Source organism: Sapajus apella, unplaced genomic scaffold (assembly GCF_009761245.1).
Source record: "Sapajus apella isolate SASKATOON/1434 unplaced genomic scaffold, GSC_monkey_1.0 scaffold164, whole genome shotgun sequence".
NCBI lineage: Eukaryota > Metazoa > Chordata > Mammalia > Primates > Cebidae > Sapajus > Sapajus apella.
In genome coordinates, this window is record NW_022437104.1 from 556,623 (window position 1) to 584,609 (window position 27,987).

At 45.7% G+C, this 27,987-nt stretch overlaps 1 protein-coding gene and 1 long non-coding RNA gene across 20 annotated transcripts in view; both read right to left on the reverse strand.

Moving 5' to 3' along the window:
* Positions 1-27,987, reverse strand: part of HUWE1 (HECT, UBA and WWE domain containing E3 ubiquitin protein ligase 1) — a 157,352-nt gene that overhangs the window by 11,868 nt on the left and 117,497 nt on the right. For 16 of the 19 annotated variants that reach the window (XM_032267008.1, XM_032267005.1, XM_032266995.1 and 13 more), the window contains 26 exons: positions 27,125-27,336; positions 26,197-26,379; positions 21,701-21,873; positions 21,200-21,348; positions 20,375-20,450; positions 19,456-19,554; positions 18,736-18,869; positions 18,381-18,549; positions 16,811-17,039; positions 16,033-16,211; positions 15,656-15,745; positions 15,341-15,495; positions 14,049-14,094; positions 11,334-11,621; positions 9,517-9,772; positions 9,195-9,325; positions 8,155-8,369; positions 7,790-8,078; positions 7,546-7,648; positions 5,827-6,373; positions 4,544-5,144; positions 3,172-3,293; positions 2,907-3,063; positions 1,561-1,693; positions 1,094-1,296; positions 359-486 (listed from right to left, as the gene is read on the reverse strand). In XM_032267008.1, the coding sequence (XP_032122899.1) occupies positions 359-486; positions 1,094-1,296; positions 1,561-1,693; positions 2,907-3,063; positions 3,172-3,293; positions 4,544-5,144; positions 5,827-6,373; positions 7,546-7,648; positions 7,790-8,078; positions 8,155-8,369; positions 9,195-9,325; positions 9,517-9,772; positions 11,334-11,621; positions 14,049-14,094; positions 15,341-15,495; positions 15,656-15,745; positions 16,033-16,211; positions 16,811-17,039; positions 18,381-18,549; positions 18,736-18,869; positions 19,456-19,554; positions 20,375-20,450; positions 21,200-21,348; positions 21,701-21,873; positions 26,197-26,379; positions 27,125-27,336 (5,067 nt within the window). The remainder of the gene's footprint in view (positions 1-358; positions 487-1,093; positions 1,297-1,560; positions 1,694-2,906; positions 3,064-3,171; positions 3,294-4,543; positions 5,145-5,826; positions 6,374-7,545; positions 7,649-7,789; positions 8,079-8,154; positions 8,370-9,194; positions 9,326-9,516; positions 9,773-11,333; positions 11,622-14,048; positions 14,095-15,340; positions 15,496-15,655; positions 15,746-16,032; positions 16,212-16,810; positions 17,040-18,380; positions 18,550-18,735; positions 18,870-19,455; positions 19,555-20,374; positions 20,451-21,199; positions 21,349-21,700; positions 21,874-26,196; positions 26,380-27,124; positions 27,337-27,987) is intronic. The other 3 variants (XM_032266992.1, XM_032266993.1, XM_032267010.1) reach the window with 3 other exon arrangements.
* On the reverse strand, positions 24,019-25,140 carry LOC116542208. The gene is made up of 2 exons (XR_004265122.1): positions 25,009-25,140; positions 24,019-24,216 (listed from the first exon to the last, which is right to left on the reverse strand). It is a non-coding gene; the product is annotated as an uncharacterized LOC116542208 (long non-coding RNA).

The following is a 27,987-nucleotide window of genomic DNA, read 5'->3' on the forward strand; positions in this document are numbered from 1 at the left end:
GGGTATCTGAGATGTTTCTGATGTACCTGCATTGTTCCATGAAACTGAAAAAAAACTTCATCCCATATCCCCTCAGAACCCAGACAACACTTAGCATCAGGCAGTTTGCAAAAGCGCCACTGTTGACTGGATAGCTGGGAGTGGGGTATGATGGCCAAGCTTTAAATCAAACCAAATCAACAAACCAATCAACAAATAGGAAAACACCAACAGAAAGTAACCCTTTTGTCCAGAAGCATTCATACAGCGAACTTAATGCAAAAGCATACAAGGTAAAGGCAATGAAACCCCACTGATGACATGGTGGGGGGATGAGTGGAGAGACAAATGAATGAGGGGCCACAGGCATCATGCTAACCGTTGCTGCTTGTTGCTGTCTCCGCGCCCTTTGACCCTCACGTACCATTTGTATAATGGCATCAGCCTCAGCCTCCAGCTGCCGAACAGCTGCCTGGATGCTGCTAGCTGAGCCTAAACCGGAGGAACCTGGGAGAAAGAAAAAGAGGAAGGCAAGATATAAAATACAGAAAGTGGGAATGACCAAAATTCTCTCTCCTATCTCCTGGGCCGCCACAGGGCATCTTGCTGAGGTCTTTTGAGCTTTTAGCTCAGGAAGCTTCAGAGTATTCATCATCAGGTGCTAAGATTTACCATTATAGATAAAGGAGGGCGTATGATGCTAGACAGACGGATTGTTTTACGCAAGAGGGTTCTATGGGACAGGAGGAAAGAGGTAGGGAAAATGATTTGGCAAGCCACGGCTTAGTTACAAATGACCAAGGAAGCAGAAAGGAGATGCACCTAGTGAGTTAAGTCTTGTTCAGCAAAAGGTTGGCCCCCAACTTCCTTGCCAGATTCCCACTCCCCCTTAATTCCCACTCCCCCTTAATTCCCATTCCCCTAAAGCATTTCCTACGCAGAGAGCTTGGATGAGATGTAGAATGCAGCCATCAACATTCTGAAAAAAGGATAATCATTTTCCTCTTAGAAAGGTCAAACAGGAAGGAAACAGGCCGTTAGGCTCTGCACCTCCACGGACTCTGGCTTTACCGCCACCAACCCTTCCCCTCAACTGGACACTCTAGTTCCATACCTAGCCTGCCTGTCTGCTTGGCTTTCTTGTTAGCCCGGCGCGTGTCGTCCCGGAGCTGGATGATGACCTGTAGTACCCTCAAGAAGAACTTCTGGGTAGATGTCTTGGATGTCAACATGGACATAGAAGGCAGCTGGAGCTCCCGGCCACCCAAGGGTCGCTTCTGAGATGCCACAATTACCACATTCTCAGCCATGTCAAACCTGGATAGTGTAGAGGTGGCTTGCGTATATTGACAGCATCAAAGTATAAACACCCAAAGCAAGCAAGGCTTCCTGGTGTCAACCAGAGGGGTAAGGAACTCAGAAGGAAATCTTCCAAGTAGGAAGAAGTGGAAAAAAATGGGTCAAGTGTGTATAGAATAGATAGGAAAATCACCCAGAGAAATAAGACCAGGAAACCAGCAAGAGCCATCTTCCAGAATATCCCAGATTCGAGCCCCCAGCGAAAGGGTGGCTATCACCCACCTGCTCTGCATTTTGCCCTTCAGCTTGGTGGTCTGTGGCTGCTCCTCAGGCAGGCCATCAGGAGAGAGGGTTTCACATTGGGCTCGCCGCTGCTGCTCGAGGTTGTATTCCCGCAGCTCAGCCAACAGGGTACCTGAGCAGGCAGAGGAGTCAGGAAGTGTTCAGAGACTCCCCTAGTAAAGTGGCTGAAAGCCACATCTCTCTAAGACACCTGCTCAGGCCACTCTTTGTTGCTCAGCTGCAGAGAACCTAGAGTAAGCTGGAATCATGCTCTGTTCAGCTTATTATATGTGTCCATGGATCTTCACCTGGGACTACCAATTTACCTATGGCCACAGGGATCTGCTGAATCTGCATGAAATGAGTCTCATGTAGAAGAGAAATAGTATCTCCTCTGGAGCTAGAAAGACCATGGTTGAAATCCCATACATCTCTTGAAATTACTTGAGGTTTTGTGGTAGTTTCAGGCAAATTTCTTAACCCCTTGCCCGATTTGCTTACCCATATAATATTGGGAATATTACTGCCTAACTTCACAAGGTTGCTATGATAATTAAGAGGTAATTATATTGTAGAGTGCCTAGACACTGCCTGGCCCATAGGTGTGGAATAGATGGTAGCAGCCAAGAAAGGTCAAAGGCCAAATTCTTTCTGGAAGAACCTTGTAATTTTCATGCAGCAAAGAACACCCTTAGTTATACAGAACAACCAACACTCCTATCACCCCAGACTTAGGCACATGGGGGTGAAGGAGAGAGAGAAGTAAGTATGTAGCCAAGATCTAGGGAGACCCATGATTGGGATGGGGGTGGGACAGGGTAGACAGACTCTATGCTGAAAGAAAACCTGGCTCTACTCCTTAGTCCAATCACTTTATCACCCTGGGTTTTGGCTCTCTTCTCAGTAAAACAGGAAGACAACAGAATCTAGGCAATTTGTAACTGTTCTCAGAATTTCTCCACTCTCAAAATTACACAAAAGCAAAGGGTACTAGGCGGGTGAAGCTGCCTCAGCAGTCTCATCATGGGGCTCTTACAGGTGCCCAGCATGGAGAAGAAAGGAGGCATTGCTGCTCCCGTACCTTCTCTTTTCCCTTCATTAAGTACCACTGTGTGCCAGGCAGGGGGGATGAGGAGACAAGTCCAGCCTTGCTCTCAAACAACTGAGCAGAGGAAAACAGATGATAACCCAGGGTTATCTATGTTATGACAGAGGGAGCATGGAGACTGTGCTATAGGGACATGGAGGAATCTGATTCAGCTTAGGAATTCAAAAAAGGATTCCAGAAAGAAGCAGCACTAAGTGGAAGCTTTCAGAAAGAGAGAATGCTTTAGTCTTGCTATTACCTATTTGTTTACAAAGGGTATAACCCAGATGGCGGGCTCCATTCAGCAGCAGCTTGAGAACAGTGTCCCGGGTCCCAGAGTCCCCCCTGGAGAGCTGCAGTAGCACATTGGCTGCATCCTCTAGGCCTTCTTCAGAACAAGAGTGGGATGTCAACACCTGAGAAAAAGAATGGCAGGAGTGAATCCCAGCCTGAGAATGAAATCATTATCCACCCTGTTTATCCTTTCTCCCCAGTTTTAGTACGTCAGAAGAGCTTGGACTCACCTCTACAGAGAGCTGCAGCTGGTTTTCAGTGAGGCCAGAGGACACCATCTTAAAGTCTGTACTGCTGCTGCCCCCATCACCCACCTTCGCTGGAGATTTGCTGCCCTTAGTAGTAGCAGAAACTTTGAGGAAACAGACAGAACACTGTAAGCCTCTGTGACACTCACAAGCCAGGGACTAAGTGACAAAACCAAGGAATCGCTGAATTGTCCAGGGCTTCACAATGGGAAAGCACTGAAAAGGAAAACCCACCCACCAAAGGCAAAGCTAAGTGACATAGGATGCTAAGGCTTTATATTTTTTATTAGAGACAGGGTCTTGCTCTGTCGCCCAGGCTAGAATGCAGTGGCACGATCACATCTCATCATAAACTCAAACAGGACTCATGACTATAACTTCTAAGCTGATAAAGAACCCTAGGCATTTCTTCCAACTATTGCCCTACCATCACAGCCCATCACAGCCCATCACAGCCCCCTCTATTCTTTAAAACCTACTTCTGGCCGGGCGCGGTGGCTCAAGCCTGTAATCCCAGCACTTTGGGAGGCCGAGGTGGGTGGATCACGAGGTCAAGAGATTGAGACCATCCTGGTCAACATGGTGAAACCCTGTCTCTACTAAAAATACAAAAAATTAGCTGGGCATGGTGGCGCGTGCCTGTAATCCCAGCTACTCAGGAGGCTGAGGCAGGAGAATTGCCTGAACCCAGGAGGCAGAGGTTGCGGTGAGACGAGATCACGCCATTGCATTCCAGCCTGGGCAACAAGAGCGAAACTCCGTAACAAAAACAAAAACAAAAACAAAAACAAAACAAAACAAAACAAAACACACACACAAAAAAAAAACAAAACAAAAAAAACAAAACAAACAAACAAACAAAAAAAAAACCTACTTCTTCAGATAGTTCTTACTGTGGCAGGGCTCATTCCCTTTATTTCCAGGGATGATCTGGTTACTGTGAATCATGCTGTATCCTGCCTGCCCTTGAACTATTTCCCATGAGAACTGGCTCCCTCAGTAAAACTGGGAAGGCTGGGAGGTCCTTGAGGATGCGACTCTCTCTCCTCCTTTTGGTGCCTAGCCCAGGGAAGCCACATTCAGTGAATGCCTGCTGGCCTTCAAAGGAGTGTGTGTGTGTGAGAGGCAGGGGGGAGGGAGGGAGACAGAGACAGACAGACAGGGAGGGAGGAGGGGAGAGGGAGAGTGAGCGAGAGAACTGGGACAGATGAGGGTGAGAATGAATACTTTCGGCTCTCACAAACCCAAACCAAGCTGATTACTATCACTGAGGGAACACTACCTGGACTGGGGAGGGGGTGGGGTGGGTGCCACAGTATACACCCCACAGCTCCCAGCCTACATCCACACTTACTTGAAACAGTAGTGGTAGCAGTCGTGGGGGTAGTCACTGTGGTCGAAGCAGCTACGGCAATGGTGGAAATAGCCGTGGCAGCAACCAGGGCTGGAGCAGAAGTGACAGGGGTGGGTGCAGTAGGGGGTGTGGGCGTGGTGGAGGTGGCAGTGGTGGTGGTGGTAGATGTGGTTGAGGTGGCAGTAGTGGTAGAGGAAGCACCACTGCCAGAATTAGCCTGTGCTTCCGACACCTTGTTTTCTGGGAGAGCAATTGAGATGAGAGAAAGGAGTCTGAGGAGTTTCTCAGTTAAGAGAGAGCTCCGGCGGATAACTGGGTGGGACAACATGTTCATGAGCTGCCCCAGTGGAGAGGCCTCAAGGCTGTATGGAGAGGTTTCCCCCTCGCCACCAGCGCTCACTGGCACTGACTTCACGGAGTTCTTGCCTTTCCGGCTGACATTCATGTTGTCCAGTTTTACCAATAAGTCCCAGAAGTCTGTGCAAATGCCACTGCTGGAGGACTGTGAGGAGCATGGGCTGCAGGCCTTACTGCCCCTTTCCCGATCACTCTCACAGTTTGTTTCTTTGGTCCGCTGCTGTGTGAAGTGGCTGGGAAATACCTGCCAGGAAAAGGAGGACAGGATTGGTCTAGGATGTCTTCACAGAGGATGAGCTTTCCTGACAGGGAAAACACATCCCAGACTCTCCTTTCGACAACTTTGGTAAACATTGGGGGAGATGTCATTTAAGAGTTTTATCCAACAGACAGCAAAGCAGCCTAGAGAAATGAACGAGGGCTTTGTAGCAATACAGACTCACGGGCAAACTTTTCCTGAGCCTTAGTCTCTGCACTTATAAAATGGAGAGGATAACTACACTTCCTTGCCAAGTTGTTGGAGATTAAACGACATGATGTATTTTGCATAGTGCCTGGCACAAGGCAGGCCTTTGATAGATGGCAGCAATGCTTATTATTGAAAGAACACTAAATTCTAGGTCCAGCTCCATCACTTTCTAATCATATGACAAAATGAATAAAATGTGATGAATCCCAGCATCTTCATCTGTAAAACAGGAATCATATAGCCCAGTTGTTTTGATGAATAAGACAATATATAAAAACGGTAAAGAGTAAAGAAAAACCCCACAAATATATTGGACAATCTTCCAGAAACAATACAAGGCTCAACACTGAAAATAACAGCAAAAAGACAAGTTAGCCTGCTTAATGTTCAACTTTTCCACCCAGGATCTTGCTGCCACCCTTCTTCCATCCCCAGGAGTTGGGTTCAAAACCCTCACCTTGGCCAATTGAATGAGTGTGTCCAAAACGTGTCTGCAGACAACAGGAGCAGCCTGGGGGTGGATGTGGACGGTGGAGCCACCACTTGCATGCTTCTCGGTATGTTTACGTCCCCCTGAACGCTGGATCTGGAATATATTAGTTCTGCAGCCTAGGGCTGCATCCATGGATACTGAGAGCCAGGAAAGCTGGTTGGAGCTCTTCGACTCCATCTTGTGTAGAAGGTCCAGCGGACGGTTCTCATGGCTACTGGACCCACAGCTCTTGCTCGACTTTTTGCCCTTTTCCTCACTTGTAGTGAGTTTGGGTGTTTCAATGCATAGCTCACTTTCACTGCTGCGCTGTAATATGGAGAGCAGACTGCGGATGACCCAGTGGCGGGTCTGGGCATGGTAGCAAAGATTTCTCAGTACTCGGTGTAGACGGCTAGTATTGAGCTTTGGCTCATCCACAAAAAGTAGGACCAGGAGACAAGAAAGGGCTTCGTGGTCCAGAAGGAGCCGTCCTCGGAGGCGGAGGAGAGTATCTACATTACTGCCAGAAGGCCTGGAAACAGAACATGGGTTTTGGGTAACACTTCAGTGGGTAGATCTTTGGGATGAGGCATAAAAATGGGGGAGGAGAATGAGCTGGGTATCTCCAAGGAGGCTTCAGAAAGGAGGGTGTCCAGTCCAAGGGCTCTTCATATTAACAGCTGCCCTCTTGGGTGTCTACTATGTACCAGGCACTTTACAATGAATGGAATATCCTTTCAGGGCTGCTGTACAGCTTAGAGAATCACCCCTCCCCACCTTTTTTTTTTTTTTTGAGATGGAGTCTTGTTCTGTTGCCCAGGCTGGAGTGCAGTGGCACAATCTTGGCTCACTGCAACCTCCACCCCCCCAGGGATCAAGCAATTGTCATGCTTCAGCCTCCCAAGTAGCTGGGATTACAAGTGCGTACCACCACACCTGGCTAATTTTTGTATTTTTAGTAGTGATGGGGTTTCATGATGTTGCCTAGGTTCGTCTTGAACTCCTGGCCTTAAGTGATCCACCTGCCTCAGCCTCCCAAAATGCTGGGATTATTACAGGCATGAGCCACCATGCCTGGCCGAGAACCACCCATTTTTGAGATGATGAACAAGAGGCTCAAACAGGTTAAGTGACTTGCCCTACATCACACGACAACTGAGAAGACGGCAGAGATTCCAGCCCAGGTCTGTATCATCCATAGATTGGTAAAATCTGACTATACCTAAGTCTAGGAGACAACGCTGGTTTCTGCCTTCTCTAGACTACCAGGGGTGTGTGCCAGCCTTATAGGAACCGATCACTCTCTTCACATTTTGGCATGTTGGGCCCACTCTGTTTTAGCCTGGCTAACTAACTCCTCTATACTTCCCTAGCCTAGGTGTTACAAACTGAAGGCAAGTGGTTAGCTGTTTTACTATTTGCATGGGAGACAACCGGTGTTCCTTCTTGTTAAAACCGTATTTAACAACTCCTGCTGTCAGCCTGCTTTTGTGATTGTGGTCTTCAATAGCATGAGTAACCAAAAGGTGTAGTTTTCTGAATGGGTAATCCAAAGATCTGGCTCTCTCACTTATTCAAGGAAATGGCCTAGAGAGACTATCCATCCTGCCACTCAGGATATCAGTTTCTCTACCTGTAAAACCAAGGGAGCTGGACTAGTAGACTTGAATGGTGATATGGTAAGGTAAAAATAGACAAAGGTACCTGTTATGGCTGCTGCTACCCCCCATCTGGAAGGTGCCGCCCCTCTGCACAGCAAGGCGAGTATATTGGACCCCACGGTTGCCACTTAGGCGACTGGTAAAAGCTGGAAGGAAAGAGAAAAAAAAAAACAACACCTGAGATTGTGGAGGGGGTGTAAACTGGATATAGGTAATACAAAGGTAAGAAAATACAGCCTCATCTGGCTAAGGCTTTCCAGAGCCCTCCCACTTGCCTCCCTCTGTACCCGGGCTTCGGAGAATAGCAGAGAGAGCAGAGGTGCTACTGTGCCCAAACAGACGCTCATGCATGAGCTGTCGCTGCCGGGCTTCCTGCTCTCGTCTCAGGGCTTGAGCCTCGGCTGCAATGTCAGGTGGCATCACAGCTAACACACTGTCCTCCATGTCCTCTAGGACACTACGGCGCAGGTCTGAGGGCAGAGTCTGGATGAACGTCACAGGGTCCATCGGGGTGTCTGAGCTGGCATTTTGTGCCAGTTCTCGTCGCTGCTGCTCAGCTCTCTGCTGTGCCAGCACCTATGGAGCAGAAAAAGCCAATGAGGGCATTTCTCCTGCCAGGCAGGCTGGCCCCACCACCTTCCCGCTCACATACTTCCTCCTGAATGGCTGGAGGCAGGGCAGCCAGAAACTCAGGGCTCACTTCAGTCACACCAGGATTCCCCACCACTGCAGGAGCAGAGCTATTTGTGGAGGGGGCAGTCCGAGTTGGTGGACGAATGCCTAGCTGGTTCTGTAGAACTTCCCGACGGATGTCATCAGGCAGGGCAGCCAGAAAAGAGGGGTCCACGCCTTCAGGGAGACTGATACCTGAGGGGAGATGTAACATGCAAAGGGATTCATGCCTTATTAATTTTTTGAGACGGGGTCTTGCTGTTGCCCAGACTGGAGTGTAGTGGTGCAACCTTGGCTCACTGCAGCACTGAGCTCCTGGGCTCAAGTCCTCCTGCCTCAGCCTCTTGAGTAGCTGTGACTACAGGAATGCACCAAAAAGCCCGGCTAACTTATATATACATTTTTGTAGAGACAGGGTCTCCCTATGTTGCCCAGGCTGGTCTTAAATTCTTGGCTTTAAGTGATCCTCCAGCCTCAGCTTCCCAAAGTGTCAGGATTATAGGCATGAGCCACTGGGCCCAGCCTCTCACACCTCTATCGGTGCCTAATATGTACTTGGAGAAAAGAAACCTATGTCACTGCTTGAGGGAAACCAGTGTGTTTCCCACTGCTTGCAAAAGGCATGGGTCACAGAGAAGGCCCACCCCACCTTCCCTGGGCTCAGAATAGCTCTTGTTATGTGCTAGACTGTATGCACTGTTACTTACCCTTTATAAATAACCTATCACGCAGATATCATCAACCCCTCGGTATCATTCATGATCACAGAAATTAAATAATGACCCTAGGTTGTAAAAGGTAGAAGTGGCAGACTGGGGGAATTTGAATGAGCCAAAATCAGTTTGACTCCTAAGTCTGGACCCATTTCATTATGCCATACCAGCACCCCCTTTATTGCCAGTCCTCCCACATACATGCCCTCCATCTGAATGCAACTGTTTGGCTGGTGGGCACTTCCATGCCAAGGGTTACTAGAAGCCAAAACAATCCCAGGATGACCTGAGCATACACAGAGCTCACCTGCAAGGGGATCTTCTTCTTCACTGCTTGTTGAAGGCAACGGCTCTTCTAGGATTCCTCGGGAATCTGCTCCAGAAATGGCCACGGCAGAATCTCTAGTGGAAGAGCTCTCAGAGGATGCAGGGGGAGAGCTGGGGGAAATCATGCTCAGGTTGTTGTCTGTATTATGTCTTCTCATTTATAAAATACTGCTATCCCTTTCTCACAGAAACCAGGTTTATCTCCCCAGCATAACAAGCATCTCCATTAGTTGAGAAGTATGAAATGTGGCTTGAAAGACCCTCCAATATATCCTACCCTTCTTTTGCCCACACATACTTACCTGTCCTCAGGTGGCTGGGCAGATTCCCCTGACCCATCACTCCTGCCCTGTACTTCTGCCACAGCTGGTGGGGCATCCCCAGGAGTGGAGCTGCCTGCTCTGGGCTGCTCAGAACTGCCAGCTGCTGAGGTGTCACCCACAGCCTCCTCTAGGGTACAGGAAGCCAGGCTACTGGTATCCATAGGAGAGCCTTCTAGTTGACTGCTGACAGCCGTCAGTGCATCAGAATCCTCAGCTCTCTCTGGGGAAAGAGAGGCTAGGAGGAAGTCATAGGGAGAGGTTAGGTTTCTATCTGGAATTGGGGCAAAATGACAAAGTCTTTGATAGGTTGCGTCCTTAAGGGCATCTCAGCTCAGACTTCTCAGTTCTCCCTTGCTGTTCCCCTCTCAATCTCACCTGCTTTTTAAGGTTCAGCTCAAGCCCTTTCTATCAATTGTTGAACATTTACTGTGTTCCAGGCATGCTTGTGAAGCATATCCCCTAGGCAACCCAGGTAAGGGATCATTTAACTTTGATTTCAGGTGCATATCCTGTGGTTATCTAAATAAACAAGATTTCGGCCCGGTGTGGTGGCTCATGCCTGTGATCCCAGCACTTTGAGAGGCCGAGGTGGGTGGATAACCTGAGGTCAGGAGTTCCAGACAAGCCTGGCCAACATGGCAAAACCTACTCTCTACTAAAAGTACAAAAATCAGCTGGGCATGGCGGTGTGTGCCTGTAGTCCCAGTTACTTGGGAGGCTGAGGCAAGAGAATTGCTTGAACCTGGGAGACAGAGGTTGCAGTAAGCCAAGACCACGCCACTGCACTCCAGCCTGGATGACAGAGCGAGACTCTTTCTAAAAAATAACAATAATAAAATAAATAAACAAGGTTCCTTGAAAGAAAAAACTGACACCTTAAGGTCTCACAAGGAAGACGGTAAAGAGCAAGGATGGCAAGCAGGTGTCAATTTACCCTGTTGAAATACTGCTGAGAAGACTTTTGAGGCTCCATTTCAAACCAGTGAGAAATAGTGCCATGAGATCAACAGTGTCTGCCAGGAGAATGGGAGAGCTCTAAGTGTGGGGTGACATGCTTGCCATTCTGGAAACTGTGGAAGGAGAATAAGCTTTAAAGTCAGACAGATCTGGATTTTAATCCCAGTTCAACTACTTACAGAGTGACTTGGGCTAATTATTTCACTACTACTACTACTTTTTTTTTTTATTTTTTAAAAACAAGATTTCACCATGTTGGCCAGGCTGGTCTTAAACTCCTAACCTCAGGTGATCCACCTGCCTTGGCCTCCCAAAGTGCCGAGATTATAGGCATGAGCCACCGCGCCCGGCCTTAATTATTTCACTTCTGAGTTTCAGTCTACTTATGTAAATAACACTATTGATTTTGGAGAGCTTTTTTTTTTTTTTTTTTTTTAAAATAGAGATGGGGGTCTCACTATGTTGCCCAGGCTGGTCTCAAACTCCTGAGCTCAAACGATCCCCCTGCCTGGGCCTTCCAAAGTGCTGGGATTATGAGCCACCATGCCCAGCTGGAGAATTATTTTAAAAGAAGTTACATAATGAGCCTGGCATGATAGCCCAGGAACAGATTAAGTGCCTCAATAAAAAGTTGGTATCATCACCAATATTGTTAGACTTTCAACTATCACCAGTTTGGGACCTCAACTTCACCTAAGAAAGCGAATGTGCAAAATGAGACACTATTTGAGAACTTGAGCTCCTACTATTTCTCTCAAGCAAGAAAGCAAAGAGAAGCTACAAAGACATACTTTCTTCCCTCCTGTTCCATCCTCCCCAAATGTTGAAATTTTACTCACTTATAGTGGGAGCTGGGGATAACTCCATTTGAGTTGTTTCTGCTTCCCCACTTGGCCTTGTGGGACCCAATTCCTCTGGCTCTACAGGCATCAATAGCTGTGTAGAGCTGCCCCCTTCTCCAGCTGGGGACTGCAGCTCCTGAGGAACCTCTCCCAAAGCTGGTGGGGTTGGGAGTGTTGGTTGCTGTTGTGAGGATTGCAGAGTGCCAAGGGTGTCCTTGGACTCGGATGTAGCTGCATCAGTTGAAGATGGGGTTGTTGGGTAGCTGTCAGGCATAGGCGTCCCATCTTTCTCGGAAAGAATAATAACAGTGGTTAAGGGGCAACCAGCTAATGATGAGGGGAGCCACCCCAATCAGCAAATGTGGCCTGATAAGTTTCCCACCCCCACAACAAATTGCTCCAAGGAATATCTCTGGTCTGGTATATCAAGGATGAAGGCTAAGGCTAAGGCACAGTGCTATCTCTGTCCCATGAATGCAAAAACTGGAGATCTGACTCTGTGGATCCTTTCTTTGCTCCCCAGGTGGAAGGGGGAAGATTTCAGTTCATATAGGGTGAGGCTAAATGTCTCTGTAGGTACACAGAAAATCTACCTACGAAAAGCCTATTGATCCTCCCACTTCATCTATTTGGAGCAAGAAATGGTCAGAATTTCATTCAAAACTCTTTGTTTGGAGACAGGGTCTCACTGTTGTGCAGGCTGGAGTGTGGTGGCACAATCATGGCTCACTGCGGCCTTGACCTCCTGAGCTCAGGCAATCCTCCCACCTCAGCCTCCCATGTAGCTAAGACTATAGGCATGTGCACCACACCCGGCTAATTTTTGTATTTTTAGTAGAGACAGGGTTTCGCCATGTTGCTCGGGCTGGTCTCGAACTTCTGAGCTCAAGCGATTCACCTGCCTTGGCCTCCCAAAGTGCTGGGATTACAGTATGAGCCACCGTGTCCAGTCTTTCAAAACCTTTTTTTTTTTTTTTTGGGGGAGACAGAGTCTTGCTCTGTTGCCCAGGTTGGAGTGCAGTGGCACGTTCTCGGCTCACTGAAGCCTCCGCCTCCTGGGTTCAAGCAATTCTCCTGCCTCAGCCTCCCAAGTAGCTGGGACTACAGGCACGTGTCACCACGTCTGGCTAATTTTTGTATTTTGAGTAGAGACAGGGTTTCGCCATGTTAGTCAAGCTGGTCTTGAACTCCTGACCTCAGGTGATCCACCCACCTTGGCCTCCCAGAAGTGCTGGGATTACAGGTGTGAGCCACTGCGCCCGGCCCAAAACTCTTAAAGTATGCTTTCCATTCCCTTGTGCACATTCCTGTTCTATTACTAAATTCAGTCATTATACAGCTGAATAATAGCAAAATGTTTGAGTTCATGCCCAAAGGTAAAATAATCAATTAGATGCTCCAATCAATGAAAGACAAGTCACTTTATAATGACAGCTGCCTCACCCTAAACACTATCTGTCCCCTTCCACCTGTTTTCTTCCAGTCCTAATTAACCAAGGAACATCTACAACTTTGTCTGATGAAGGACACACTGCTAAGACTAAGTGTGAATATGCCACACGCCAGGGAAAGTAGTAAGTTGTATAGTTATCTTCTAATTGGGGCCTAATATCCCTACCCCACAACAATACAACTTACTACCTCACCCTGGCATGAGCAGAATCCTCTACTAAGGGCAGGAGGCAAAAGGCCATTTTACCTGGTGACAGACCCTTTTAAAGACCTTTTGCTAGATTAAGGGCACCAAGGCATCTACCCTCCTTCACTGCTTTAAAAATATTGTGCAGGCTTTGGTACACTCATTTTCCAACTCAAGTGCCAAAGGAGACAGGTGTGGGGAGGCAGAAAAATGTTCTGAGGAAATATGGGTGGGGGAGACATATGATATTACACGGACCAGTTGTTACAATCACAAAATGGCTACTGACCATTGTTTAGAAGATCAGAGGGAATAGGAAGCATATGGCAGTCATAGCACTTAGCCCACAGAGCTACCTTCCCAAACAGCACACTATCCAAGACAATGTTCCTAGACTTTTAGATTCCACGGACCAATAAAATTTAATTAAAAAAAGAACAAAAAGTAGAGACTAACGTAGGGGTTACCAACTTTTAGTTTAGCCATGTAAGAAAAAAACACCCCAAACAACATTGTCTAATAAAATTATTTTGATACCACAGAATTAGGAAGACTATAATCTCTCAATACAAAAACAGCCTTTTAAATGGAATAAATTCAGCTTTATGAAAAATGTATTAAAGCTCCTTGATTTTGTTCATTTCCATGGAGGACTGGCATTTGAGAACCACTGTCATCAGTTATTCTCATGAAATGCCACACCATGGTGGTCATCAAAGGATCAACCATTTCAAAGATATACATGAACATGCCGTTTCAGAAGACAGAGTTGCAGTCAGGAAATGAAAAAGACACATGACCTCATTACCCATGCCAGAATGAAGTAGATAGATCATAACCAGAACAAGAACCTGCACAGAGCCAGTCGGAGAAGAAGTGTATCGCCGTGGGAAAGACAGTAGACTGTATAGTTATCTCCAAGATGGGGTATGACCCTAAAACTATACAATCTACTACCTCATCCCACAGAGCACCAGTATCCATCTTCAACCTATGTGGGCTGGCTACTCGAATGATCAGGAGAAAAGGCAATCAATTGGTTAGTAAGAAAGGAGAAAGGGAAGGAGAGTTACCTGAGAGATTCTGTTCAGTGGAGTCGTTTGTCTTAGATGCAGTACACTGCAAAGGGAAGGGATAGATCAATGTGGGACTTTGCAAGCACCTAAGATAGAGGTCAACTGTAATAGTCACCATTCTCCACCTAAACTCTCTAGGAGTTCACGGATTTAATGGAGAATGCTTTGGCCATGTGACCAAAGGAAGATAATCATTTCACTGTGCAAATGTATGTCCAATTTCTCTATATATACTCAGGTTCAAGAATGGCTTGGGGATGAGGGAGAAACTGCAGGGGTGGGGGAAATAAACCTGGAAGGAAAGGATAATAAAACCCCCCTTAGGGCTGGGCACGATCATGATCATTCTAGCAATAATTTCTTGGTTTCATCTACATATTTTTCCCTTCCTTGGGCTTATTTTTTATTTTGTCCACTCTAGCCTTTTCAGTCATATGCTAGGTTCACTTATTTTCAATCCTTTATCATATGTCAGAAACAATGTTATTGTTTATTAGGTAAAAAGTTCTATATAAAAATTATTTGTTAGATCGAGCTTGTTACTTTAACTGAACACTTCACTACACCCTAATGATTCCATAACTGCTCAGTGGGGTATACTAAAGTCTTTCAGGTTTTATCATTTGTTTGTATTTCTATCAGCCTCCTCCCCTTTTATATCAAGTGATACAGTGTTATGTATAAATTCTATCAGCTTTTACTCAGCCTTTAAAAGACTGCTGCCTGAGGTCCCAGAAGTTTCAGAAAAAAAGTAGGTCGCTTTCTTCTAAACCAAAACTGTATTAGTGATTTTATACGTGAGCCCTAGAATATGACATGTGATGATGGGGTTCAGAGTACAAACATTTTCTCTGATCTGACACCTAGGCTGATTGTACGCAAATGATCGAATGGGGTCATCTCAGTAAGCTTCCCCACACTGGCAGTCCACTGACAGAATGGAAATGAGTGACCAAAAGCATAGGTCTTGATGCTGACCAAGAGCATCAGACAAGGTTACTCTCCCTGTCCCATGCTGTCCTTGGTGGCAGAAGACTATGCAGTGTGACTGTTGAGTGAGAAGCCATTCTGGTTCTGGCTCCACAGTTTTCCCCAGTGAGACACTGGAGATATCTCCTCTCTAGGTTCGAATCCTTTCCCCTACAAACTAGTTGAACATATGGTGAATCTGAAATGAAAAACTTCCCAGGTTCAACATAAACGTCCTAGGATTCTTGGTGCCATGTGCATACTATAACGACATTATGGCAGATAGTCAAAGATGAATCCTCCCAGCCCTTGGGAATCACCTGTGCACTCTGATCCCTGTTCTCCTTATCTTCTTTGCCTTTATCAGTTATCTTTGTTTCTTCCTCAGCCAGTTGTTTCCTGCGCTTCTCTCGCCTTTCTTCCAGCTCCTCATCCCTCAGGAATTCCAGGTGATTGACAATGGGCACTTTAACCACTGTTTCAAAGAGGCAAAAATCAAAGGCCGCTCTGGTGGGGTCAGGAAGGAAGCCAAGAGGCAGAGCTTGTAGCCATGGAGAGGCTGGAAACAACCCTCCACATGCTTGTCCTAGCCCTGGAAGGCTCAATACTGCCCTGATAACCAAGCTGTCACGCACCTGAAACACAGTCATGCATGCTCTCAGCATCAAGAACTTTGCATTCTTCTGTCCAGCGGGTCAGGGCTGTAGGGATGCTGGACAAGGTTCCTGTTGGAACAAAGGGGAATGAGATTCTTGGCCTTGTCAAGCATTAACTGATCCACCAATCCACAAATTTCAGTATTTCCCTAATAGGACCCAAGGTCTACCACAATGTTTAGCACATAACAAGTATCTAGAGACTATAAAGCTTTTGTTGGCCATGGCTAAGGTTACTGAGTGGTTCTGGCTCCTGTAAGATGGGGGTTTTCTCTAGGGCAGACCCTGTCCTGCTTTTCCTCAGCAGGGAAAAGGTAGAATCTGACAAATTCTACCCTTTCACCACACAAACTTGCCTGCTTGGCTGGTAGCTGTGCTCTGATCATGGAAAAAGTCATCCAGCAGCTCATCATCAGAACGGGCGATGATGTGGACGTCATCATTGCCTACCAGGAGGCGGGCCCGACCCCGGCTTTGTAGTGGAAGGCTGCTGCTCAGCTGAAGGATGTCAGCAGCAGCTGAGGGACCAAGCAACCTGTAGGGTAATGGTGGGTACCACGATCACTGTTAAGTCCAGAGGTGCCCTGAAACCTGTTACCATGAGATCCTCTTCATGCATCCTCTGCATACAAGTTACTTTTCTGAATCCCACCCTGGTTTTTACTTAAGTTGTATATTATGCATGCCACAGTTCCTGGCACCAAGTGGGTGTCAATAAGCTTCTACGTGCCAGGCACTGTGTCAGGTTACACTGCCTCCACTACACGCTCTCTGTTGTCTGTACACCAACCATTACAACACTTATATATCTTTCTTTTACTTCTTAAGTTTGTTTTTCTCACTAAACTCTAAGCTGGAAGGCAGGGATCTTGTCCTGTCTATATCTAAAGCGTTAAGTGCTTGGCATGAGACACTTAATAACTGCTAAATACATGTGCAGAACTATTGACATAATTTGGTATTCTCCAAAAGGCTGCACATGTAATCCACAAAGAAATGGGACAGATGCCTTATTCGTGTGTGTGACAAGAACATTAAGTGATGGACTGTTTCCCCCAAGGTTAAGACAACACTGAAGCATAGTGAAAACTCTTATAAGAGCTCCGATGAATCCAACAGATCTCTGTGACTCACCTCTGGAGTATAAGAGGAGGGTTGGGCTGGCGATTCCCAGGGTAGTGAACATGAATGGTGTGTCCAGTATTGGCTGTCAGCTGCCTTAGGGTCCTCTGACTGCGCCCAATGCCCTGGGTGAGACGAGTTGTTGAAGAGCCACTGCCCAGTGTCAGAGAACTGTGGTCTGCATGGCGCACCATCAGTGGATGGGTGGTAGGGATATTTCCTGGGGATGGGGGGATGTCTGCTGCAAGGATAATATGCAAAAGGGTCAGTGCCAAAAAGAAATTTCTTCCATCTTTGTTCAAGCAGAACCGTGTCTCCTGGGCCTTACTTCCTCACACGGAAACCTGAGCTTTGTCCTTTCTCCCTCATTCCCACACCTAATCTACAATCACTGACACTACCATAGCTTATGCCATCATCTCTCACCTATATATTCCAACAGCCTCCTAACTGATAGTACCTTCTCCCAATCCATTTTTCACACTACAGTCACAGTGACACTTCTAGGCCCCTTAGATACATGCTGCTCCCTCCACCTTGAAGACTCCTCTCCCACTTTACCTGCTCTTCTGTTCTTGGCCTAAGATGTCACTTTCTCTGTGAAGCCTGACTTCTACAATTGGGTTAGATAACTCTTTACCTCTGTGCTTTCTTACCATCTGCAATGTAATGCCTGCTTACTTATAATTCCTAATAGACCCCTCCTATGAGGGAAGAGGACTATTTTCTTCTTTACTGCTGGTATCCCTAGTACCTAGGATACAGTAGGAACTCCTCAAATATTGTTCAATTTGCTGAATGGACAGAGGCTTAACTCTAAGGAAAACTGATGAAAATCACAAAAATGCAATGAGAATCATAGATGTTATCTTAAAAGTTATCTAATCCAACCCATTTTTTTTTTCCTCAAACTTTTCATTTACAGGTGACAAACTGAGGCTCAAAGAGGTAAGAGATTAATTGGCCAAGATAACAGACCAGAATAGTTCAGTGTTTTCTGCTACATCATGCTTGTGATTTAAGGTCAAGACCTGCCCTATCAAGACAGCTTGATTCTAAGAACTTGATTCTAACTTGACGCTAAAAGGGAACTTTGACGCTGATGGGGGAGGAGGGAAGAGATTCACTCGTTCTCCCGAAAAGATGCATCCTTGATGAATAGAGTGAGTATGTTCAAATCTGCTCCCTAATGCCAAGCTCAAAGGTGATCATTCAAACCCTCAAGATCTCGTGTTATGGACATAAAGATTATTGATTGCCCTGCCACTGTGGTGTGCACATGGGTGCCTGATGTAGTCAGCCTTGGTTTCATTTTTTTAAATCAAGCAAATCATCAAGTTGTCCAGGCTCTAAAATGGCTGCCTATTTACTGAGGTGAAGGGAACAAAAGCAGCCTCTCACTATTCCTTCTCCTAAGTACACACTAATGAGAGAGATGGATTCAGACATCTCTTGCCCCAGGAAGTCAGCATAGGAAAAGAAGTGCTGTCTGTATCAGATCAGTTTGGTCCACTGCTTGGCTTACCCTAGAAAAGGGTATAAGAATCAAGAGAGAAAACCCAGCTGAGCCCCTGTATCTTACTAGCACTGGAGAACATGTTGTCAAACTCAATGATGAGATCATCCTCCCGGTCAAAGCGCTCAAATCGGACCAAGGGAGAAGCGTTCATATCAGGATAATCCTCATCCAATTCCATCTCAGAGCCATCGTCGTCATCGTCTTCATCTCCCTCTTCACCTTCATCATCCTCCTTAAGGGAAAATAGGAGATGGAGAATTGCTGGAGGTAAGGGTTTTCTGAAGCCTGGTGCCATGGCCACATGTGCACATGAGGGAGGGAGACGCTGAGGCTAGTAACCCAGACTGTTGGTTTTCTGCAGCTCTTTGTTCCCATGGAAGAGGTCATCTGAACCAACCCAAACACAGTCCCCCCTCACCTGATCATCTTCCTCATCTTCCTCCTCCTCCTCCTCTTCATCCTGACTATCATCCTCATCCTCGTTACTGCCACTGCTGTCCTCTTCCTGAGTGTGCTCCTCCTCATCCTCAGGGTCCAGGATATTCATGGAATCTAAAACAAAGGGAGCACATTGGAGGACTAAACTGAATAGCTAGAAAACAAGCTACTGTGCAGGCCAGCAGACTAAGTGGGAAGGCGATGGGATATCTGACTCTACGAGAGGAAGAACCAGATCTGGGGTGATGTACAGACTTAGTGAGCCAGCCCAGATTTCCTGAGAGTGCCAATGAATGCATCAACACACTGAGCAGGGTGGCTGAATGTGGAGGCTGGCTAGAGGGTGGTGCTTGAGGAGCCATGGTCTAGGATCTGGCCAAGTCTGCTGGTGCCCCCTTGCATTTCCAGTCCTACTTTGCTATTGACTATATCCTGTTGGCAAGAGGGAATCTGGAGCGATGACAGCAGGTGGGTGAGAAGAAAGCGAACCAAGTAAGAAGTGACAAACTTTGGGCAAGCAGTAGTAATATGTTATTTGAAAAACTGGCTGAGGATAAAGTGGATGTTGTATGTCAGCGCATGCAGACAGATGCTTCCTTATTCTGCACATGTGGGTAGCTGCCTCCAGGAAAGCCCTAGTATAGTGTCTGTCAGACGTGCAGGGCAAGAAGGGAGGCCTTTCTGGCCTCGGCACTCTCACCTTCTCGGTTGGCCTGCAAGGTGGAAGCTTGGCTGAGGTTGGAAGGAGCTTCATCCATCAGCACGTCCTCTTGTGATTCATCCTCTCCACTTCTGCTCACTGAAGGTTACAGAGCAGAGCCTTCACTGAACAACAGAGGACTTCCCTTTCCAGACTGGGTGCGTCTAAAGTAGCTATGTACACCTAGCAGATATCCACTTTTTTTGTTTTTTGATGAGGGAGAAGACCTGGATTGTCTGCTGTCAGCTAGCTAGGTGAGCTTGGCCAGTCACTTTACCTGTCTGAGTCTCAGTTTCCTCATCTGTAAAACAGGATGATCACATCTGCCCTGCCAATCCCATTAATTGTGAACCACAGAGGATACTGGGTGTGAAAAAGCTTTGTAAAACTTAAGAATACATGTCTACTTCCATTTATCCTTTGATTTCCTTGATCAACAAAGTAAAAACAAGTAATACATACACCCTCAGAGCCAGGTGATAGTAGGGTACCTTTGCCATTTCCCCGTTGAGATTTATAAAGGGCCACCCTCAGGGAATGATCACTCTTTTTACACTACTGAGACTCAGAGGCAGAAAGCCCCTGGACTTCACTGAAGAAATGAAAGGAAACGCTTTCGCACCCTACAGCCTGCCCTAGGCCTCCATGAATAAACACTCTTTTGATGTGCTTGACATATCCTCTATATCGATGGCCACTCCCACCACCTCCCCCACACAGGCAACACTTCAGACTGCCACAGGCCTGTAGATGTCTTGTGAATTTCTCATCTGTAAAACCATCAACATCAAGACAAGCAGCAATCTAGGCTGGCTATGAGCCCTTAGGCAGAGCTGAGCAAGCAGATGATGAGAAAAAGGGTCCTCCCAAGAGAGACTGAGGCAAAGGAAGAGGCTATACTCAGTTCTGGGGCTCTCACCTATAATTGTACTGTTCCCAGATCCGCCATCCCTCTCAAGCAACTCATCTATCAGGTCCTCCAGCTCATTCTCAACCTGGAGAGAAATAGAACATATATATGGATGCACACAAGTCTATCATTGTGCTAGCACCGAAACCCTAAAAAAAGCCAGCAAAGGGGCATACATTTCTAAGATAATATGTGACAGAGGATATTACATGAAACCACACACTCGGTGCAATTAGCATAGAAACCACCACGTGCTGCCAATCCACACTCAGACCATCCTTCAAATGGGTCCATCCCAGTTATCTGATACTGGGTTAGTCTTTATACTGCCCAGGAAGACATATAGATCTCTTTAAAGCCAGCAGCTTAGGACCACAGGTCCAATTTCTTACCCAATGCTATGAGCTCCATAAATTACAATGCTTTCTTTAGGTTCTTTAGAATACTGCTGTTTTAATGCCCCAGCAACAGCTGGTGCTATTGGCATAAGGTAGTGTTAAGGAGCTTCCATTAATGACCAGAGCCAAGTAAATCAAAGACCTTGGGCCCAATGGTCTCAGGCCAGCTTTCTACTTCAACATTTCACCTGTGCCTAAGTTTTCTGGTTGGGATCTATATCATTTCATAGTACATGGCATCCTGGCCCTGCCCCCACCCCTCTTTTAATACAATTCAAACACATTTACTGAGCATCTACTAAGCATATCATCCATGCTCCTCTGCAAAGCAGCCAGCATTGAGGCAAAGATCTAAAGTACTCACCCACCCACACCACCTGGCAAGGGTTTGGTTCAGCGCCGCAACAGGAGAATGCTGGGTGATCTGCCTCCCTACCTGCATCTCTTGTGAACTGAGCACCTCAGGCTGCCCAGCAATCACCACTGAGTCGGTTTCAGCCTCCCCATCCATGATATCCCCATCTGCCACCTCTGTCTGAGTGACATCATGATCCTCCTCCTGCACTTCTGCTTCCCCAGGCTCGCCTGAAACAATCAACCAACCAGCAAAATAATCAAAGAGTGCCTATGTGCTGGGCACCACGAGGCAAGCACAAAGACAATAAGGTCCCTTCCTTGGGCAAGTTTACAAGTTCTCAGAGAATAAACGAATGGGTGACAAAGGAAAAGACAAGGCTACGTGTGAGGATAGCCAAACAAGGCTGCATTTTGAAGGAATTCTTTGTGGGGCAGATTCCCACACCACTATGACAGATCTCTGGAAGGCCAGCAAGTTCCCAGGGAAACAACACCAAGCCAGAACAATGGTGATACCAGGCCCATAAAGCAACTACTCCCACCCCTCCAGCTCTCCAGTCCATTGGCTCTGATTTCCTACCTGGGTCCTGCTGGTTGCTATTGGAATCTTGAGCGGCTCCTTGGGCATCCTGCTCAGACTTGTTCTTGCTAGATGCACTCTTGCTGCCAAAAAGGCTACTGGGCTGGTTCACAATCCGGGAAAGTGTTTCCAAAGGCTTCAGAGCAGCATTGACTGTGTTGGCCATGTTGGGACTGAGATAAGGGAAGATAAAGAGACTGAGCACAGAAATACTAGATGTCTATCTTCTAAGTGACACTAAGCTTCTTACAATGGAATCTACTAAGAGAAAAGGGGCATAAGGTCGCACAACTAACATTCTACTTTTGTTTAGAGAAAAAAAATCTGAATTAAATGTCTTCAAGGAACCCACCCTAAAAGCAAAAGTTAAATCAATGCCATATTTCATGGGGCTGTGGAAAGCACATGAGGAACAAATTCTTGACTGGAAGTCAGGATGTATACTCGATGACCACATGCAAGCAAGCCACTTCTCAGACGTACTCAGGCTTTTTTTTCTTGCTCTTGTTACCTCTGCCTCCCGGGTTCAAGAGAGTCTCCTGCCTCAGCCTTCAGAGTAGCTGGGATTACAGGTGCCTGCCACCATGCCAGGCTAATTTTTGTATTTTTAGTAGAGACAGGGTTTCACTATGTTGGCCAGGCTGGTCTTGAACTCCTGACCTCAGGCAATCCGCCAGCCTCGGCCTCCTAAAGTGCTGGGATTATAGGCGTGAGCCACCACACCCGGCTTTTTTTTTTTTTTAAGACCATCAGCATTTAGTCCCCAAATCCTAAGACCTCAAAGGAACATGATAAAATAATTTTTTTTTTTTTTTTTTTTAAAAAGACAGGGTCTCGCTGTGTTACCCAGGTTGGAGTGCAGTGGCATGATCTCGGCTCACTGCAACCTCCACCTCCCAGGCTCAAGTGATCCTCCCACCTCAGCCTCCCAAACAGCTGGGACAACAGGCGTGAGCCACCATGCCCAGCTAATTTTTTTGTATTTTTTGTAGAGATGGGATTTCGCCATGTTGCTCATGCTGGTCTCGAACTCACGAGCTCAGGCAACCTGCCTGCCTCAGCCTCCCAAAGTGTTGGGATTATAGGCGTGAGCCACCAGGCCTGGCCTGACTTAAAACTTAATTCACAGTTTTAAGTCCTGTGAATTTGAAATATTATTCTGTAGGGCTTCCTTCCTAGAGTTCAACAAAAGTACAATAGGGCTGCAGTTAGAGAAGTGGTGTGATTTCTAAGTGTAATAACATGTGTGAGACCAACTAGGCACCCACTGAAACCAGAGCAGCTCTGCTTTTATCTGCTTTATGTGTGCATTTATGTGAGTGTATGTATATGCCCACTAGTAGCAAGATAGCAGTCTCTGATACCTTATCACACTAAAAGTAACCAAGACACATCAGAACAAGTGATCCCAGGAATAGGGCAAGGAAGGTACAAGGTAAGCCTAGTACATCTCATTGTGCCAAAAAACTTTCAAAAATTAATAGGGCAGATGGACGTGATGGCTCACACTTGTAATCCCACCACTGTGGGAGGCCACGATGGGAGGATTGCTTGAGCACAGCCTGAGTAACACAGTGAGACCCTGCCTCTATAAAGGGGAAAACAACCAAAAAAAATGGGAAGAAAAATTAATGAGATCATTATCATAGGCCCTGTTTTGAGTATCAAAAAGAATAATGATACTGACGGAATTTTCATTACAAAGTGGAAATCTAACAGAAACCTCCCTCCCACCTCAGCCTCCCAAGTATCTGGGACTACAGGCACATGCCACCACACCCAGTTAATTATTGTATTTTTTGCAGAGACAGGGGCCCACCATGTTGCCCAGGATGGACTCGAACTCCTAGGCTCAAGTGATCCACCAGCCTCTTCTGTGATCAAATTTAGCATCACCAAAAATGGGACCAAGTGGTATTTACCTGTCCTCTGACATGATGTGAGAAGGGCAAATATCACCCATGTAGTATTTTTGCCAAAAATGTTTAACCTGATCCTAACCATTAAGGGAGCAATTACATAAATGTAGACTGTGAGATGTTCTATAAGACATCAAGCCTGGATTCATCAAAACAGGAAAATGTCATAAAAAAGAAAAGAAATTTGACAACCAAATGCAACATGTGATACTCATTGAGTCCTGGATCAAAACTCTCCCCCAGAGTATAAAGACATAATTGAAATAACTGGGAGTATGTGAATATAAAATATATATATTATTGGTAAATTTTTTTGATATGGCAATGAAACTGTAGCCATTGTTTTGTTCTTAGCCATTTTGTTCTTAGGAGACTTAAGAATATATGATTAAATACTCAGAAGTAAAGTTTTACACTTTTCCAACTAATTTCAAATGATTCAGCTTCTGAAAGGAGAGGGAGGGAAGAAATAAAGCAAAATGTTCAGCAATGGTTAATCCAGGTAGACACATGGTATTCATTACAGTACTGTGAGTTTGACATTTATAAATGTTTCAAAAAATCGATAGGTTTGTAGCAAAAGGACAATTTAGTCATCTTGAAGGGGCCACATAGGTCAAAGGTGTAATAATTTCAGCATGAAAAAGTGACTACAGTGATCCAAATAAATTCAATCACTGGTTTAAAAACAAATAAAATATCAATGAAAAGTTGGGTCCATAATACTAAAAAACAGAAAGCCAGAAAAAAAACCTACATTTGAGCCTCAAATGTAAATAGAAAAAAATTAAGTTTTTATACTGCCCCCACCACCTTTTTTTCATTTTAGGTTTTGGGGTACATGTGAAGAACATGCAAGATTGTTGCATAGCTACACACATGGCAGTGTGATTTGCTGCCTTCCTCCCCATCACCTACATCTGGCATTTCTCCCCATGCTATCTCTCCCCAACTCCCCACCTCCTGTGCAGTCCCTCCCCTATATCCCCTAGATAGACCCCAGTGTGTGATGCTCCCCTCCCTGTGTCCATGTGTTCTCACTGTTCAACACCTGCCTGTGAGTGACAACAAGCAGTGTCTGATTTTCTGTTCTTGTGTCAGTTTGCTGAGAATGATGGTTTCCAGGTTCAATCCACGTCCCTACAAAGGACTATACTGCCTTTCTAATAGAACTATTTCAGCACAACCAGACATTCCCTCTGGGGCTAACACAGAAAAATGCCAGTTAACAATGTAGAAGGAATGAGGAATTAGAAAGCTGTTATTCATAACCCTGAAATAAATTAATCGACCCAGGGAAGAATTATCAACTGACATTAAGGCTATTATTTAGGTATATGATTGACATCGTGGACATTTGTACAGTGCCAAAGTAACAACATAGTTGACTTTCTAAAATATAACAGCACAGTGACAATTATCATGGGAGACCTGTCTCTCATGATACAATATGAGCTATACATCACTTAAGCTACACATTTTAAGCCCCAATCTCAATCCTCTAGATCTAACTAGAAGCTTATAGAAAATAACAGGAAGGCCGGGCGCGGTGGCTCAAGCCTGTAATCCCAGCACTTTGGGAGGCCGAGGCGGGTGGATCACAAGGTCAAGAGATCGAGACCATCCTGGTCAACATGGTGAAACCCCGTCTCTACTAAAAATACAAAAAAATTAGCTGGGCGTGGTGGCGCGTGCCTGTAGTCCCAGCTACTCGGGAGGCTGAGGCAGGAGAATTGCCTGAACCCAGGAGGTGGAGGTTGCGGTGAGCCGAGATCGCGCCATTGCACTCCAGCCTGGGTAACAAGAGCAAAACTCCGTCCAAAAAAAAAAAAAAAAGAAAATAACAGGAAGTAAAGGATCAAGTATAAGGAAGCAACTGAACCAAATTTAGAAGGCAAAATATGGTTGCTTCAACAAGCTAGAATCATGAACAACAAAAACAAAAAATAAAGATCGAAATAATTAAAGATTTGTGTTAGAATAAGAGAGATTCAGAGGACATAGCCAGATGTAACACAAGTCCTTAACTGGATTCTGGTTTGGACAAAAATGCTTAATTAAAGATCGGGCATTAGGTAGAATGAAATTTATTTTCAGAGCAAGGTAGAGACCAGTAACTGAAAATAAAAACAACAAAGGCCCAAATTTTCCCCACCACAATAGCATGTATTGTATAATATCATTTTAGTAAAAAAATACATTATTTATGCATGCAAAGAAAAACACTGAATGATAACCAATAAGGTAATCATAGTATCTGGGTGGCAGGAATACAGTGTCTACTTTCTTATTTTTACTCATCTGTATTTCTTATAAATATATTCTTCTAATAAGTGGTTACTTTTAATTAAAGTGGGGGGGAAGCTTGAAAAAAAATCACTCTTATAGTTCAACTCTTGAGTTTATAGCAAATGAGAACTAAGGCTTAAAGAAAGATAAGTGCTAAAAGCCACAATTAAGAAAGACTTGGGTCTCCCACTTATACCCAAAGTTCTCCCCCCACACCAACTACTTCTGCATCATTCATCTAATGAGGCTGAGGAGAAGGAAAAGCCTGGGGCTGGGGCATCATTTTACCTGGACAGGTCTAAGCTGTGAGGTACTCTGGCCAGGTCATTAACCAGTCCCTTCTTCAGGAAGAGCCGAATGATGTTGTTCATGCCATTGTGCTGGGTCTTGGCTGTGGCACTGCTGTAGAAGCTGGAGGTGGAGGGGCAGGATTCCATGATAGTACTGATGATACACATCACTGCCTGAAGTCTGGGAGAGAAGTTTGACATCTCTATCATATGAATATAGCCATTTCTCAGGCCAAGTCTTCACTAAATAGCCCCAGAAAACCCTCCTGTAACTTTTATGCTTCCTTCTGGAAATAACATCTAAACAGGTGAGCACACACTCCCTAGGTGATAGCATTCATTTTTTCTTTTCTTTTGTAGACAGGGTCTTGCTCTGTAGGCCAGGATGGAGTGCAGTGGCACAACCTTGGCTCACTGCAACCTCCGCCTCCTAGGATGAAGCGACACTCCCACCTCAGCCTCCCAAGTAGCTGGGATGATGGGCACACGCCACTATGCCCGGCTAATTTTTTGTAGATATGGGGTTTTGTCATGTTGCCCAGGCTGGTCTTCAATTCCTAGTCTTGGGCTCAAGTAATCCAATGGCCTCAGGCTCCCAAAGCGATGGGATTACAGGCGTGAGCCGCCGCGCCCAATCCCCATTTCCTTTAAATAAAATTTTAAAAATAAGATCAAATAACTTGCTCAACTTCCTCGAAGACCCTAAAAATACAATGAACATTTCCCTTTGTTTTCTCTAGGTTTATACGCTTCCTCTAATAGTCATCATTACTTCAGGTATTTTCAAACACCAGAACTATTTGAGCAGACCAGAGTGTATGATGCCAATGTGACAAGAAGTTTTGTTGAAGTGCAAAACCACCCATGGACTAAAAAGAGTAAGGGGATGTTTTGGTTATTAGCCATAGGTCAGGTATGAATTTTACCTGGCATGTTTCTCTGTACTCTCAGCCATAGCCAGTGCCCGTCCCAGGGCTGCTTTTACTTCATTCACTAGGGCCACCTGGGCATCTGTGCCGCTCCCTGCAGCAGCCAGGCTTGCGAGGAATAGGCGAGCCAGGGCAGGGGTGTCCTTGTCTTCTGCATTCTGGGTATGTGGTAGCAGGTGGTCCAGAACAAAAGCTAGCACACTGCAATCCTGAAAAGTCATGAATCGCAGCAATTACTTACAAGCATGATTATGCCGTATCATTTGCACAGGACCAAAGGTACACACACAAATAGTATTAATCCTTAAGTCATCCAATGAGTGATTATTAGGTCCACTTTATAGATGAAGAAGCCAAGGCTCAAAGATACAAGCAAGTAAGGAGCAAACCCAGATTTTAGAAAACTTCCAAACCCCACCCATTTCCCACAACACAGCTTGTAACACTGTCATGTAGATGTCACTTGGTGTTTTTTTTAAAAACATTTCTTAAAATTTTATTTTTATTAAAAGGTTTTTTAAAGAGATGAGGTCTTGCTATATTGCCCAGGGCAGAGTACAGTGGCTATTCACAGGCATGATCACAGCACACCACAGCCTCAAACTCCTGAGCGTTTATTCCCACACCTCAGCCTCCTAAGTAGCTGAGACTACAGGCACGTGCTACTTCACCTATCTTAAAATATTTTTACATGTAATATTTAATAGCACTACTCACAGCAAATCAGCCCCCTAAAAAAGTGGCTTGCATGAAAGAATTTAGTCAAGGGCTGAGGATTCAAACCTTGATTCCTAATTAAGTGCTATAATTATTTACTGATACCTACACAATGTGCCCAGGACTATGTGCTGTAATAGAAG